A 15,460-nucleotide genomic window follows, 5' to 3' on the forward strand; every position below is an offset into this window, starting at 1 on the left:
TCCTTAAGCCTGGTCAGAACCCCCTATCTGTTGACAGCTATCGGCCGATTAGTTTGACCAATGTTGGTTGTAAGTTACTTGAACGGCTGGTAGCCTGTCGGCTCACTTGGGTCCTCGAATCTCGGGATCTATTGTCCCCTTACCAGTGTGGCTTTCGAGAGGGTCGATCTCCAATCGATCATTTACTTCGCTTGGAATCCGCAGTTCGGCAGGCTTTTTCCCAGCGCCGCCATTTGGTTGCGGTGTTTTTTGACCTTCGCAAGGCCTATGACACAGCCTGGCGCCATCACATCTTACTAACCCTTCATCAGTGGGGTCTTCGGGGCCCACTCCCGATTTTTATCTGCCAGTTCCTGATCCATCGGTCATTCAGAGTTAGAGTTGGTACTGCTTTTAGTTCTCCACGGACCCAGGAGACGGGCATCCCACAGGGTTCTGTCTTGAGTGTCCTTCTTTTCCTCATTGCTATCGATGGACTTGTGGCCTCTGTCGGTCCCTTGGTCGCCCCTGCCCTGTATGTGGATGATTTCTGCATTTGGGTTAGTTCCTCCTCGATGCCATCTGCAGAACGGCAGCTCCAGGTGGCTATACGGCGTGCCTCTGCATGGACCCACTCACATGGGTTTCAATTCTCTCCTTTAAAATCGCGGGTGGTCCACTTCTGTCGCCGTACTACGGTCCACCCTGATCCAGAGCTCTATCTTGCTGCACAAAGATTGCCTGTGGTTCCACAGTATCGTTTCCTGGGTCTTCTTTTCGACAACAAGCTCACTTGGCTGCCCCATATCAGACTCCTGAAGGTGGGATGTTTCTGTAAACTCAATGTCCTTCGCTTCCTTGCCCACTCCTCTTGGGGTGCGGACCGTTTCCTCCTCCTCCGTCTTTATCGTGCTCTAGTTCTGTCACGTTTGGACTATGGTTGTCAAGTTTATGGTTCAGCTGCTCCTTCCACGCTGCACGTGCTGGATCCGGTCCACCATCGTGGTATCCGTTTGGCCACCGGTGCCTTCCCTACTAGCCCTGTTGATAGTCTCCTGGTTGAAGCTGGGATCCCCCCCCTTTCTGTTCGGCGGTCCCAGCTTCTGGTGTCTTATGCCCTTATTATCCGTTCTTCTCCCGCTCATCCTTCCTATTCTATCCTATTTCCAGACCATGGACGTCGCCCGCCTGACTCCCGCCCTCGGGCGGGTTTACCGGTTGGGCTGCGCCTTGCGTCTCTTAACCATGATTTTCGGCTTCCTTCTTTGTCCTGTCTTCCTCGCTCCCTCCCCTCCACCCCTCCTTGGTTAGTTCCTCGGCCTCGAATTCGGATGGATCTCCGCCGCGGTCTGAAAGATTCCATCCCCCCGGTGGTGTTCCGTTCCTTTTTCCGCCAAATTTTATGGGAGTTTCGGGATGCTGTTGTTTTTTACACTGATGGCTCTAAATCTGCTGATCATGTTGGATATGCCTTCACGTCCTCTGTTGGAACGGAAAGTCATCTGCTGCCACCCTCATGTGGGGTGTTTACTGCGGAATTGATGGCAATTTCCCGGTCCCTTACCTTTATTAAACAATCCCAACACAACCGCGTTTTGTTATGTACGGACTCGATGAGTGGCCTTCTTGCTATTGACCGGTGTTTTCGCGCCATCCCTTGGTCTCTGCCATCCATGACCATCTCGCTGATCTTCACCGTGCTGCTTGTTCCATTGACTTCCTATGGGTCCCGGGCCATGTGGGTATCCCGGGTAATGAGCTCGCTGATCGTTTGGCTGGGGGAGCAGTTACTTACCCCCCCGTTTTCTGTAACCCCTCCTGCAGCGGATTTACGGCTTCACATCAAATCCCGCTTTGCACAGTCATGGGCCAGTTCTTGGGAGGCTACTCCACTGTCTAATAAACTTCGTGGCATTAAGGTGAATCCAGGCCCATGGCGTTCTTCCTTTCGCCTCTCCCGCAAGGACTCGACCACACTGTGTCGTCTCCGCATTGGCCATACCAGGCTGACCCATGGTTTCCTTTTGCGTGATGAGCCGCCCCCGCTGTGTGGTTGTGGAGCCTTCCAGTCAGTGGCCCACATTTTGGTTGAATGCCCCCTTCTTTTGGCTCTGTGTGCTAAGTACAGACTCCCCCACACTTTACCTTTGATGTTGGCTGACGATTCCCGGATGGTCTCTCTGGTTCTAGGTTTCCTCCGAGAGAGTGGTTTTTATTCTCAGTTTTAAAGTTTTTAATCTTCCTCTGGTGTTGGGGCAGGGCAGTGAGTGTTTGGGTGTCTCCCACTGTAGGCAGTGTTCAGAGATTCCCGATTCACCTCCCTGACTGGAATCCTCTTTTCTTTCCCTTTTACTCTGTTTTTACCCCTTCTTTTTAAGGCTTGGTTCGTTTTTCTATTCCCATACCTACTTTCTGCATTATAGCGGTTGTACCTTTTAAGTCACAGGTGGTCTTGCCTATGCTGCTTCAACATAGTGTTGGGTTCGTTCTCTTGCCAACTTCCCTCGTTTGTTTTTACTAATGACAACGTGACTGCCCTTTTACGTTTCCCCTTTTTCCGTTTTATTGTTCTGCCTTTTCCGCGATGTCACGTTAGCAGAATGGAGTCTATTTGACACAAGGGACTGATGACCTTGCTGTTTGGTCCCTTTAACCTTAAACAACCAACCAACCAACCAAGAGTGCTTTGGTCAAAAGCTTATATGTAACAGTCTTTTCATCGTGTCTGTCTGCAACTGTTACCTTTACTGTGAGAAGCAATATATCCATTACATAATAGTTAAAATTCTCTCTGACAGAGAGGATGGCCACCAAAGGCACATTAGAGCTGTTTACATTTGGTTTTGTTACCAGGCATGGTAAGGTACGCAAGGAGCTTGAACCTTGAACATTGTCAGATGACACGGAGGTGCCATGTACTAGTATGAGACAGTATTATTGGCACATGGAAACCAAATGACCGTAGGCAGTGACCTGGAAAATGCTCCCATTCTTCCAGTAATTTTGAGAGGCACAGCAGTGTTACTCATTCGTGATATGAGGAGCCATTGGATAAGACTTCAGGTCACAGCTAGTGGTTATTGAGGGAACTGTGATGGCACGACCGTATGCCTTGGGCATTTTGCATCCTCTTATTACCTCACGTGTGACAGCCGTGCCATTTTTTGACAGTATAGTGCTTACCCACATACACTCCTGGAAATGGAAAAAAGAACACATTGACACCGGTGTGTCAGACCCACCATACTTGCTCCGGACACCGCGAGAGGGCTGTACAAGCAATGATCACACGCACGGCACAGCGGACACACCAGGAACCGCGGTGTTGGCCGTCGAATGGCGCTAGCTGCGCAGCATTTGTGCACCGCCGCCGTCAGTGTCAGCCAGTTTGCCGTGGCATACGGAGTTCCATCGCAGTCTTTAACACTGGTAGCATGCCGCAACAGCGTGGACGTGAACCGTATGTGCAGTTGACGGACTTTGAGCGAGGGCGTATAGTGGGCATGCGGGAGGCCGGGTGGACGTACCGCCGAATTGCTCAACACGTGGGGCGTGAGGTCTCCACAGTACATCGATGTTGTCGCCAGTGGTCGGCGGAAGGTGCACGTGCCCGTCGACCTGGGACCGGACCGCAGCGACGCACGGATTCACGCCAAGACCGTAGGATCCTACGCAGTGCCGTAGGGGACTGCACCGCCACTTCCCAGCAAATTAGGGACACTGTTGCTCCTGGGGTATCGGCGAGGACCATTCGCAACCGTCTCCACGAAGCTGGGCTACGGTCCCGCACAGCGTTAGGCCGTCTTCCGCTCACGCCCCAACATCGTGCAGCCCGCCTCCAGTGGTGTCGCGACAGGCGTGAATGGAGGGACGAATGGAGACGTGTCGTCTTCAGCGATGAGAGTCGCTTCTGCCTTGGTGCCAATGATGGTCGTATGCATGTTTGGCGCCGTGCAGGTGAGCGCCACAATCAGGACTGCATACGACCGAGGCACACAGGGCCAACACCCGGCATCATGGTGTGGGGAGCGATCTCCTACACTGGCCGTACACCACTGGTGATCGTCGAGGGGACACTGAATAGTGCACGGTACATCCAAACCGTCATCGAACCCATCGTTCTACCATTCCTAGACCGGCAAGGGAACTTGCTGTTCCAACAGGACAATGCACGTCCGCATGTATCCCGTGCCACCCAACGTGCTCTAGAAGGTGTAAGTCAACTACCCTGGCCAGCAAGATCTCCGGATCTGTCCCCCATTGAGCATGTTAGGGACTGGATGAAGCGTCGTCTCACGTGGTCTGCACGTCCAGCACGAACGCTGGTCCAACGGAGGCGCCAGGTGGAAATGGCATGGCAAGCCGTTCCACAGGACTACATCCAGCATCTCTACGATCGTCTCCATGGGAGAATAGCAGCCTGCATTGCTGCGAAAGGTGGATATACACTGTACTAGTGCCGACATTGTGCATGCTCTGTTGCCTGTGTCTATGTGCCTGTGGTTCTGTCAGTGTGATCATGTGATGTATCTGACCCCAGGAATGTGTCAATAAAGTTTCCCCTTCCTGGGACAATGAATTCACGGTGTTCTTATTTCAATTTCCAGGAGTGTATTTATGAACTGTGTGCATGATTTTGAGGTGCTTCTGTGGCCAGCAGGAACCTAGATATCTTTCCACTAGAACACTTGTGGGACCAACTCGGACATAAACTCCATCCTAGAATATCAGGGATCATGTCAATTTCATACTAAGATATCAGGGACCATTTCAAATGGTTGTTCGCCAGCTTGCCTCGAGAGGATACAATGTCTTAGACACCCTTCCCAACCGAATCGACATGTGCATCCAGGATGGGGAGGGGGGAGAGGAGGGGGTGCAACATCATACTGATAAGTGGGCTCTTACATGCCAAGTTTTTTTGTAAATTTGTCTCAGTTTTATAGTCACTGCAATAACATCACATACTCCCTTATCCCACAGATTAATTTACTTTCCTTGCTCGCTTTTGGATGCATCACTTTTTAATTGGCCAGTGTAGTTACATATCTACATTTATTGAAATATTCTGTATATAATTGAAAATAATAGTCTTACTTACTCCCACTGCATTACCATTACATTGGCTTTCTCCTTGCATAGCAAAGCAGTTATGTTCTGGGGGTGCATCAGCTCCTCAGTACTACTGTTACAGTAGTCGCATCTGCTTGGTGCAAACCAGATGGTATATTGTCAGCTTTCTTGGTCCATCTTCCCTTTTATTTTGGTTCATATGCCTTCTGAGCATTATTTTCCGTATCCCTTGTCTTCATGGGATTAGAATCTGAATCGAGGGATCAGAAATTTGGTACTGGACAGAAGTGTGTGAGGTAAAAATTGTAGAGGTACACCAGGAGATGAACACAGTAAGAGATGCAGAAAGATATAGGTTGCAGTAGTATTCGGAGATCTAGAGCCTTGTACAAGATAGAGTAGCATGGAGATCTGCATCAAACCACTCTTCGGACTGATGACAGAAGAAGCAGCAGCAGCAGCAGCAGCAACAACAACAACATTGTCTGTGTCTAGTGTTATCCACGCGAAAGTGTGAGGATGTTTTTGAAGTGTCGTGATTTGTGTGAGATGGGACATGCCTATTAGCCCAGTGTTGCCTGAAAACCACACCGGCACTTGTCATTAATCCACCAGGTGGATTATATATGGGGGCTGGCAAATCTATCGGAATCCCAGAAGTGGAGTGGTAATGTGCACATTGCAAAACAAACAAATTTACTGCTAAAGTTTTTTACAAAAACAGTTCAATTACAGTACAACAGTATCATGTTGTAGCTAGAGTCATTGTGAACATGAAGATCAAGGGAGAAGTTTAGCTTGCCTCTTTTGCATTATCATATAACTGCCAAAAGTGGAAGATTCAGTAAGGGGCTGGTGATATTATCACAAACCTTCGGATTGGTAGCCTGATACTACTTAACTAGTGAGCTGTATTCTTTAGTAACTGAGTGGAAGGGACACTCAATACATCCACAGTGTGCACCAGTTTGTGTTTGTATTCATTGTAGATCTGTTGTAAATGCCTGTGTGAGAGTTAAGAGTTCAGCATTTGAAAAACTCTTTTATGTTGCAGAAAAGAAAACTGGGACCGGTAAAGAGGAGGCCAGTGCTACATCACAGAGACCTCCAGCAAAAGAAGAAGGTGAGTACAAGTCGTGTTGTATGCCAGCATAAATGCCGTGATGTGAAAATGTAAATACTCGTTAACCTGTTCTCTGCTAATAGCCTTAGATATAACACAATAATTGCAATCATGTACTATGCTTGGCCTGACCACACTGTTGGGAGTAACCAGTCTGGGAAAAATCACTAAATGGAACAGAATATTCTGAATTCTTTGGTTACTTTACTGATAAGAACCTAAACTGGGAGTCACATGTTATGAATCATCTTAAATAAATTTTGTAATTTTTGTTCCCACCATTTAGAACTGACTATTCGTTACACCCTAATGATTATTGAGGAGAAATTTAAAAAATTGAAATCAATAGGAGAGTACTGGAAATTTTTTTTGTATTATGGGATCCCCCATTGCTTGTCGAGAAAAGGAGCGAGCTCTGAATGGACTAAGTTTTATTTACTTATTTTATTTGGTATTTTGAATCTACGTATCTTGGAACCCATAATGGAGAAGTCTGAGGAAATTGTAGAATTTTTCAGTCTCTTTTTGATGTCTTAAGTTTATTGCTGGAAGTAATAGTGTGAAAAACTGGAAATTGATTATTCCAGAAACTGGTTATTTAGAGTGATTTTAACAGTCATTTTAAACTGGAGATGAAAAAAATTGCAACTAAAAACCAGTTGTTTGTTATAATGGCCATTTCTAGTAAGAATGGAGCCATACATGGAGTAATTTATCGTGGCAAGTCATATTTCACATGTATCTTCTCTCTGAAGATGAGTTGCCTAACACTGTATTTCTCGGTAGGATTTGTAGAAAATACAATGCGTCTGACGTGTAACAGGTGACTGTGTAATGGGTAATTCCCAGGCTCGAGTTGACACGTAGGGTTCGCATGTGCCCCCTGGTACAGGCCAGGCCCAGGGACGGGTAATTGCTTGAGCTGCTACCTTCCCAAATTGCCGATTGGTCCCTCTGTCAGGTGGTCAGGAGGTGTGAATAATAACTTTAGGCGGGTGATTCCCCCTCTGACGGAGGGCCCCCAGTTGGAAGGAGCGCACCTTCGGAGATGCCAACAATCGCTGAGGATTTTCTCGCAATGAGCCAGTCGTAATATTTGGAGTCCATGTCTACCAAATGTAAATGGATTGAAGCTCACGATTCAAAGACCTTCCCAGCTAAACCGTGGTTCCTCGTGCTTTCACATACAGAAGATGGTCAGTCCTGTGCAGTGGTAAATCTGTTCCTTATTCAGAAAGGTGTTGATACAATTGCCAGTCCTATGAAATCCTGCTCTCGTTTATGCAATGGCAGTTTGCTTTTGGAGACTACTTCCGATTCTAAAGCACAACAGCTGCTTGCCGCTTCCCTTCTCCACGGCTATCCTCCTCTTGTCGTGGCCCGTAGAACTCTGAATTCTTCCCGCAGTGTTATTTACACAAGGTTGCGAGATGGTCTGACTGAGGCAGAAATCCAAATGTACCTCTCCGATCAGGGTGTCACTGACGTCCGTTGGGTGATAAAGATAGATGATCTTTAGTGCCCGCAGCCACTCCTTTTCTCACCTTCGATAGAGTGGTGCTTCCGTCAGAGATCAAAGCAGGCTATTAAGTCATTACAGTCTGACTATACATTCCAAACCTGATACACTGCAACCAGTGTCATCATTTCACTCACACTCGAATGTCTTGTCAACACCTGACCAAATGTGTAACCTGTGGTTGGGATGTGTACAAGGGCGATTGTCCACCTCCTTCTCCTCACTGCATTGACTGCAATGGCAACGATGCCACCTCCTCTCGAGATTGTCCCACGTATCTCAATGAGCGGGCTGTCCAGGAGATCCGGGTAAAGGAAGAAGTGTGTTATACGGCGGCTCGCAAGTTGTCGGCTAGTCCGAAACACTGCATTTTACCGTCTGGCACCTACAGTACTGTTAAAGGACATGGCCACGCAGACATGCGACCTCTAATTAGCACTGCAGTTGTGAAATCGCCCAGTGTCACAGTAGTGTCCCTGTCATCTCCTCCAGCTATGCAACATGCTACTAAACTTTTGCCTCACAGGGCGAAGTCACCAGCTACACAGCCAGCGGGAGAGGCTGGAAGGAATACTCCCGCGTAGGCTTCCTGTGCCCCTCCAGTCGACAGAGGTCCGAGTTTTCCTCTGCCAACTGGAAAGGCTCCGAGAAGTCAAACAAAGGCAAACGGTCTTCTTTCACCAACTCGCAGATCCTCTCTGACGGTGTCACTGTGCGATACCCTCGCCTGACCGACCTCAGTGTTGCCGGTGTGTACTGCCAACTGTTTTTCTGCCCCAGACTCTGCAGATTGACAGAGGGGGATTGCCGACGCCTCTGTAAATCCCACGGAACGGGATCCTCCAACCTCTGGGCCCTGTAGCAGTGAATGTGTGAAGGCCGGCTCTTGGCAGCTGTCTAGGTGATACCCCTTCATTTTTTCCCAGCTCCCCTTTCCTCCTTGTGACTCTCCTTCAGTGGAATGTTTGTGGCCTTTGATCAAACGAAGAGGATTCTTGGCTGCTCGTAGAATCGCAGCATCTGCTTGTTCTCTGCCTACAGGAAACAAAATTGCGTCCTCACAACCGCTTTGATCTTTCACATTTCTTTCCGGTCTGTTCTGACCTTCCCCCTGAGGATGATATTCCATTTCATGGGGCAGTCATGCTGCTCATACAGGGTGACATTCGTAGTCAACCAGTCTCCCTGACTACCAGCTTCCAAGCTTTTGCAGTTTGCCTTTTCCTTCCTCACTTGACCTTTTCTTTTTGTACCATTTGAATCCCTCTTTCATTCAATGTCACTAGGGCAGACTGTCTCCAGCTTATTGGGCAGATACCTCACCTCTTTCTGCTGCTTGGTGACTGTAATGTTGCGGACCGTGCCCTTTGGGGTTCTCCCAGAATCTGTCCGAGAGGTGCCCTCTGGGCTGACCGTCTGTCAACTTAACCTCCTCTGCCTTAACACAGGAGCACCCACTTTCCTCTCAGACTCCACATACACCTATCCCCTTTGGACCTTTCCTTCTGCACTGCCCAACTTGCCCATCATCTACAGTGGTCCGTTATTTCTAATACATACTCTAGTGACCATTTCCTGTGTGCTATCTGTTTGCTGACTCCTATCCAACTTATGTGCACACCCAAATGGCAGCTTTCTAAGGCTGACACCAGACTTTAGTCCTACCTGGCAACCTTTGACAAACATTTCGCCAGTTGTGATAGCTAGGTAGAATATCAAACAATTGTTAGCGTTACCGCTGAAGAACGTTCCATTCCCCGCACTTTGTCTTTATCATTCTGTGTCCCAGTCCCTTGGTGGACTGTGGCATGCTGCGATGCAATTTGCTCACGGAGCCTTGCTCTCTGTGGTTTTTAATTGTCATCCTGTGATGGAAAACTGCATTCATTATAAACAGGTGCGTCTCTTCCGTCACGTGAGCCAACCTTCGATGGGTCTCTGGGACTGAGGGCCATTCCCCGATTTCCGGCCTTACAGAAGCAGACGATGTCACAGTGGACCATATGGCTATCTCCAACACTTTGGGCTGCCATTTTGCGGAGAGTTCGAGCTTCTCCCACCATATATGTACAACTGCATCTGGGCAGACAGCACATTTCTTAGACACTGGCGTGAAGTGACTGTCATACCCATACCTAAGCCCAGTAAGGACAAACAACTTTCTTCTAGCTACCGTTCCATTTCTCTCACCAGCTGTGTTTGCAAGGTGATGGAACATGATTTTTCTGTCTGCCTGGTACGGTGGCTCGAGTCTCACAATTTACTAATCTCTGTATGGTGTGGATTTAGAGTGCGCTATTCTCCAGTTGACCATCTCGTCACTTTGTCAGTCCATGTCATGAAGGGTTTCTCGTAGAATCCCTGACTGGCCATGTTTTTGGATTTGGAGAAAGCCTACAACACACGCTGTAGGACTGGTATCATCTGTAGTCTCTGCACGTGGGGCTTCCGTGGCCGTATGCCCTGTTTCCTTCAGGAATTTTTAAAAGACCGAGTTTCCAAGGCACACGTGGGTTCTGCCTTGTCGTACACCATTATGGAGGAAAATAGTGTGCGTTGGGGATGCGTCCTGAGCATCGTCCTCTTTGCTATCAGCATTAACCTTATAATGGCCTATCTGCCACTGGGCATCTCTGCTCCCTTTTTGTCGATGATTTTGCCATCTTGCACTTCTCCAAGGACCTGTCTCACTGAGCTGCATCTTCAGCAATGTCTAGATAGTCTTCACTCGAGGAACATCGACAGTGGCTGTAGTTTCTCCACTGACAAAATCATTTGTATGAATTTCTTTCGGAGCAATTGGTTTCTTCCACCGTCTTTACTCTTGGGCCTTGTGCTCTTCCATTTGTTGAAACTATGAAATTCCTGGGACTTGTGCTCGATAGGAAACTGTCTTGGTCCTCCCACGTCTCTTACCTGGTAGCCCGCAGTATGCAGTCCCTCAGTGTCCCGTGTGTCCTCAGTGGTACTTCCTGGAGAGCAGATCGAACCACCCTCCTCCGTTTGTACTGGACCCTGTCCATTTGAAACTTGAATGTGGGTGTTTCATTTATGCATCTGCATGTCCGTCCCTCTCGTGCCATCGCAATACCGTCCACCGCTGTGGCATCCGTTCGGCCAGTGGCTCCTTTTACACTAGCCCGGTTGAGTGTCAGTTTGCAGAAGCTGCCAAACTACAGCTGTCCTATCACTGTTGACATTCTCTTCATTAGATATGCGTGCTGTTTGTCTGCCATGCGTGGCCACACATCCTATTCCTCCTCCTTCAATGACTTCTTTGATCACTAGTACGGTGCGTGTTGCTCTTCTGTGTTGCATCCTGGAGTTTGCTTGCAGCTCTTGCCCTGGCAGCTTAACTTCACCCTATCTGGAACTTTCACCGTGAGTGTAAACCCTTCACCACCTTGGCTTCATGCGGTGGCCTGGTTCACCTTGGCCTTTATTCTCAAGGACACTACTCCAGCCGTGCTCTATCACCTTCAGCTTCGTGACCTTCACACGGAACTTTGCGATAGTACCTTTGTGTACACTAGTAGCTCTTGGACTGACTGTGGTGTCTTCGTGATTTGCACCGACATTTTTTGGCATTGGCTTCCGAAACACTGCATCAGGCCACGCAGTTCATCTGGTGACACAGGCTTTTCGATTGCGTCATCTGCTGCGACACTCCTAGTGCTCTTCAGAGCCTCTGTTTGTTGTACACTGTCCATCCCTTAGTGCAACAGATCCAGGAAAGTTGTCACTTGCTCACTCTTGATGGAGGCACTGTGATGTTTGTGAGTTCCTGGTCATGTCAGTCCAATGAGAAACGAGGCTGCTGATGCTGCTGCCGAGACCGCAATCCTCGTACCTCAGGCCACTAGTTCTTACATTCCGTCCGAAGAGGTCTGTGTTGCCGTCTGTTGACAGGTGGTGTCACTTTGGCATCACCACTGGTACTATCTTCGTGGGAATGAGCTCTGGGTTATTAAGCCTCTCCCAGCAGCTTGGATGACCTGTCGGCCCTCTCGCCACGAGATTATTTTAGCTAGGTTATATATTGGCACTGTCTTTCTAGCCATCGCCATTTATTAAGTGGTGCTCCACCACCACTTTGTTCTCATTGTACTCAGCCTCTGACAGTCTGCCATTTCCTTGTGGAAAGCTCCTTTTTTATCCACTTACATTCTCATTTGTGTTTCCCGTCTTAGTTATGGACCATTTTAGCGAGCTGTCGACCGCATTTTACATTCTATCCATTGTTGCAATATGGTGTATTTTATAGACCCTCCGCCGCATCCCTGTTTTTAGCTTTCTTATCTTCCGTTGATTGGGATTAACGTGTAGTAATTTTTAACTCCTCTCTTTGTCTCTGTGTTCTACAGTTCTGACATGGGCACATATGACCCTAACTGATTTTGCGCCCTAAAACAAAACAAACATCAGGTAGTGATGCACTGCAGGTAGAGGCTGACGCCTCTTGTCAACTGCTGATGTTCGGTTATACATGGACGTACACTGTGGACACTCCTGGTGTTATCTGCAGTTGTGCAGCTGACAGAGCTCCGTGGACCAATTGCTAAGAGGGAAATGTAAAATACAAAAATTTATTTTTCTGCTTTGTGTCAGAAGCATTGTATTATTGTGCATCACTTTATAAAGTATAACACAGTGCTGTTATGAAGTCCGTATTAGTACTGTTATTTTGCAGCGCATTAAAATTCATAACCTTTTGGAAATTGGAGATGTTATGTGTGAAATTTCAGTGTCTTAAATGCTGTCTCTGCAGTTAGTTTTTCTATTTTTGATATGGTATGGATTTTTTCCGCATATGTTTATTTGACTGATGTTGGGAGTTACTCCCCATCCACATTGAAAAATCATGTTGTGTTTGCTTCTTGCTCTTGTTGATAATTTGTTTTTCAGAAATTTGTATTGTTCCAAACTCTTCAGTGATGATGTTATTTCTCAGGTCATTCCACGTCAGCTCAACCAGAAGAAAAGCACCTTTTCCCCCTCATAGGCCGCCAATTTATTCTTTACATTGTCTTTGAAGATTGGCTCCACATCACTGTGGATCCTCTTTGCACCCAAGTTTGCTAAACAATTTAATGGTTTTAAGTTGTGGGAACTTTGGTTCCTGGAGTTGTTTGAAGTTCTGCAAGATCAGACTGTCTCATATACAAACTCTTCAGAAATGAAATAAATCACTATTTCAACCATGTCAGGATTACAGTATGAAGAAATTTGACACAGATAACTGATAATATAGAGCTCTTTTAAACTTTCCTTTTGTGCTTACTGTTTCTCAGAGAGAGAAAGAGAGGGGGAGAGAAAGAGGGGGGGGGGGCAGAGAGGGAGAGGGAGGGAGGGGGACTGCTCAGCGCTCTTGATATATTTAACTAATCTTTCATGTTCAATATTTTTAATTGTAATAGTATGTCTGATGGCGTCAAGGATAGGTAAAGAATAATTTTCACTAAGTCCATTGAGACTTTGGCAATGTTTACATCAGACGATTTTTTTTTTAAGTGTATCATCATAATCTAATTGAGAAACGACATTTTAAGAAAGTTGACAAAGTTTTTCCAGTTTAGATGAAAGCTCATCAACAATCAAAAATGTTTGCAGTACATGTGATCATTTGCAGTCTGTACATCAAATCCAGTGTTGAAAATCAGTGGTTTTGTAAACAATCAGTTTTTGAAAACATAATGTAATTGTATATGTAAAAGAAATCTACTCACTGAATGGTGGCACATATAAAGATATTGACATTTGCAAGCTTTCAGAGCCAGAGGCTCTTTCTGGTAGGAGGACGGAAAGGCAAGGAAGACGAATGAAGGAAAAGGGCGAATGAGGTTTAGGAAATTGCAAGAGTTCGGAGAAGTCACCCAGAACCCTGAGTTAGGGGAGACTTACTGGACTGGATGAGAAGGAGAGACTGATTGAGACTGCACCAGACAAGATTTGGAAACCTGTGGTCTTAGAGGTGGAGGATAAGGTAAAAAGCGAGACAGTGTATACTGATAGATCGTCATGCCTGTGTCAGTAAGAGTGGAAAGCTAAGTGCATTGTATATGTTAGAGGTCGAGGGTAGGAGAAAGTAGGGAGGTCGGAAAATAATAAGTAGAAAACTAAAAGGGAGTGAAGAAAGAAATTGTTACTGAGAAGAAATGCTGAGACCAAAAAAAATAATGTAAATTAAGGCCAAATTTGTCCTGAGAACCAAGGACATGTTGTAATGGCAATTCCCGCATACGGAGTTCTGAGAAGCTAGTGTCCGGGGGAAGAATCCAGATGGTACGTGTGGTAAAACTTGTCTGAGGTCATGATATGTTTAGAGCATGCTCTGCAATAGGATATTGAGTGTCATCAGTATACACCCTCTGCCTATGCATGCTAAGCATTTTCACTACAGTGTTGAAGCATACCTGCAGGTCTCATTCTTTGCACATACTAACTTCCTGTGAGATAGTGTTCAAATAGCACTGTGTTCATTAGTAAATGATTGGAGCAGACATGCCATTTGGGGTGAAGAATTTAGAAAAAGATTGTGTAAACTGCCTAAAATCAACTACCTCGTTGGATTTTGTTTCATGTTGTGCGAAAGCTGTCTAGAGTACAGTCAAGACTGAGTGATAATGTGGGACAACAGCTGTACCAGCACATTTAACTTGGACAGCACTGGCCAGGCAAGTGATCCAACTAACTGCAGTGATGTGAACAGTTGCAGTAAAGGTGTGAAAAGGGAAGAGTAGAGAAAAATATAGCTTTGAATGTGATTTAGTTTTTAAACAGAAAGAAATAATGTATGGTAAAACTTAGGTGATACGATTTTTAGGTGGCCTGATGTAAAATATAACATGATCTCGATCTTGGCTAACATTGTATTGTAATTGAAAACAAGAGTGATGAAAATACCTGACTTAAGCAAGGATAATTTTTACGCTTGAGCTGTGTGCAGTGTAAAAGCGCACTGCTGGGATTTCACTGTGTAGTTAAATACTGAAGCTACTGAAAGTATTACATTCAGGTGTCTGGTGATCTCCGAACTCCTTCCATATTGGACTCTGAGGAATAGATTTCATTACTGCTAAATTGATAATGAGCTGATTGGCTACAGAATCCCAAGCCACCAAAAAATCCACAATTCCTTCTCCTCCTCCTCTTTTATGATGGGCTGTTCTGCATTTTCCCATCGTTCGTCACGAAGCTTTGTGCGTTGGTTCCAGTGTGTTTGGCTGCTTAAATGTCTTGCTATTTCTCGCTAGAAAACCGTTAACTTGGCTCCAAATCAATTTCATTGGGTTCAGATTGCAGTGTTAAAGGGAAAATGTTAAGGTTATAACTGTAAGCACCCAGGAGCTCGGCATTCATTTTCTGAGTACGGGCTTGGCGACCCCGGAGTTCCTGAGCTGGGGACTGGTAAGTGCTGGCAGTTGCTTGTCACCGTAAACTCTGGGCATGCTTCAGCGACCACCGTGTTGCCTGGCGGTGGAATGTTGTGTGTCTCTGGGAATGGGGATCTTGGGTTGACCGCCCGGATCGTGAGGATGGAATAAACCTCTATTAAAAAAAAACTCAATCTCAAGGTGTGCTGCGCACTGATGAGATGCATGGCTGTTGAGGTGGAACAGTCGTTAGCGGGCAACCTCTGGGAACATGTCACACGTCAGTTGTATAAGACTTACCTAGGCACGCGGGGCATTGTCTAGGTGGACTTCTAGTTCCCTAGCTGCTCATGAGACTGAGATGGATCCTTCAAAATCTTCTTTGCCTCCTCC

The 15,460-nt window shown here is 46.6% G+C and overlaps 1 protein-coding gene across 2 annotated transcripts in view; it reads left to right on the top strand.

Annotated features, from left to right (window-relative positions):
- Window positions 1–15,460, top strand: part of LOC126100165 (protein argonaute-2-like) — a 288,991-nt gene that overhangs the window by 39,034 nt on the left and 234,497 nt on the right. For both annotated transcript variants that reach the window (XM_049910711.1, XM_049910712.1), the window contains exon 3: window positions 6,107–6,175. In XM_049910711.1, coding sequence (XP_049766668.1) covers window positions 6,107–6,175 — 69 coding nt within the window. The remainder of the gene's footprint in view (window positions 1–6,106; window positions 6,176–15,460) is intronic.

The sequence above is a fragment of the Schistocerca cancellata genome, chromosome 9, assembly GCF_023864275.1.
Source record: "Schistocerca cancellata isolate TAMUIC-IGC-003103 chromosome 9, iqSchCanc2.1, whole genome shotgun sequence".
Lineage (NCBI taxonomy): Eukaryota > Metazoa > Arthropoda > Insecta > Orthoptera > Acrididae > Schistocerca > Schistocerca cancellata.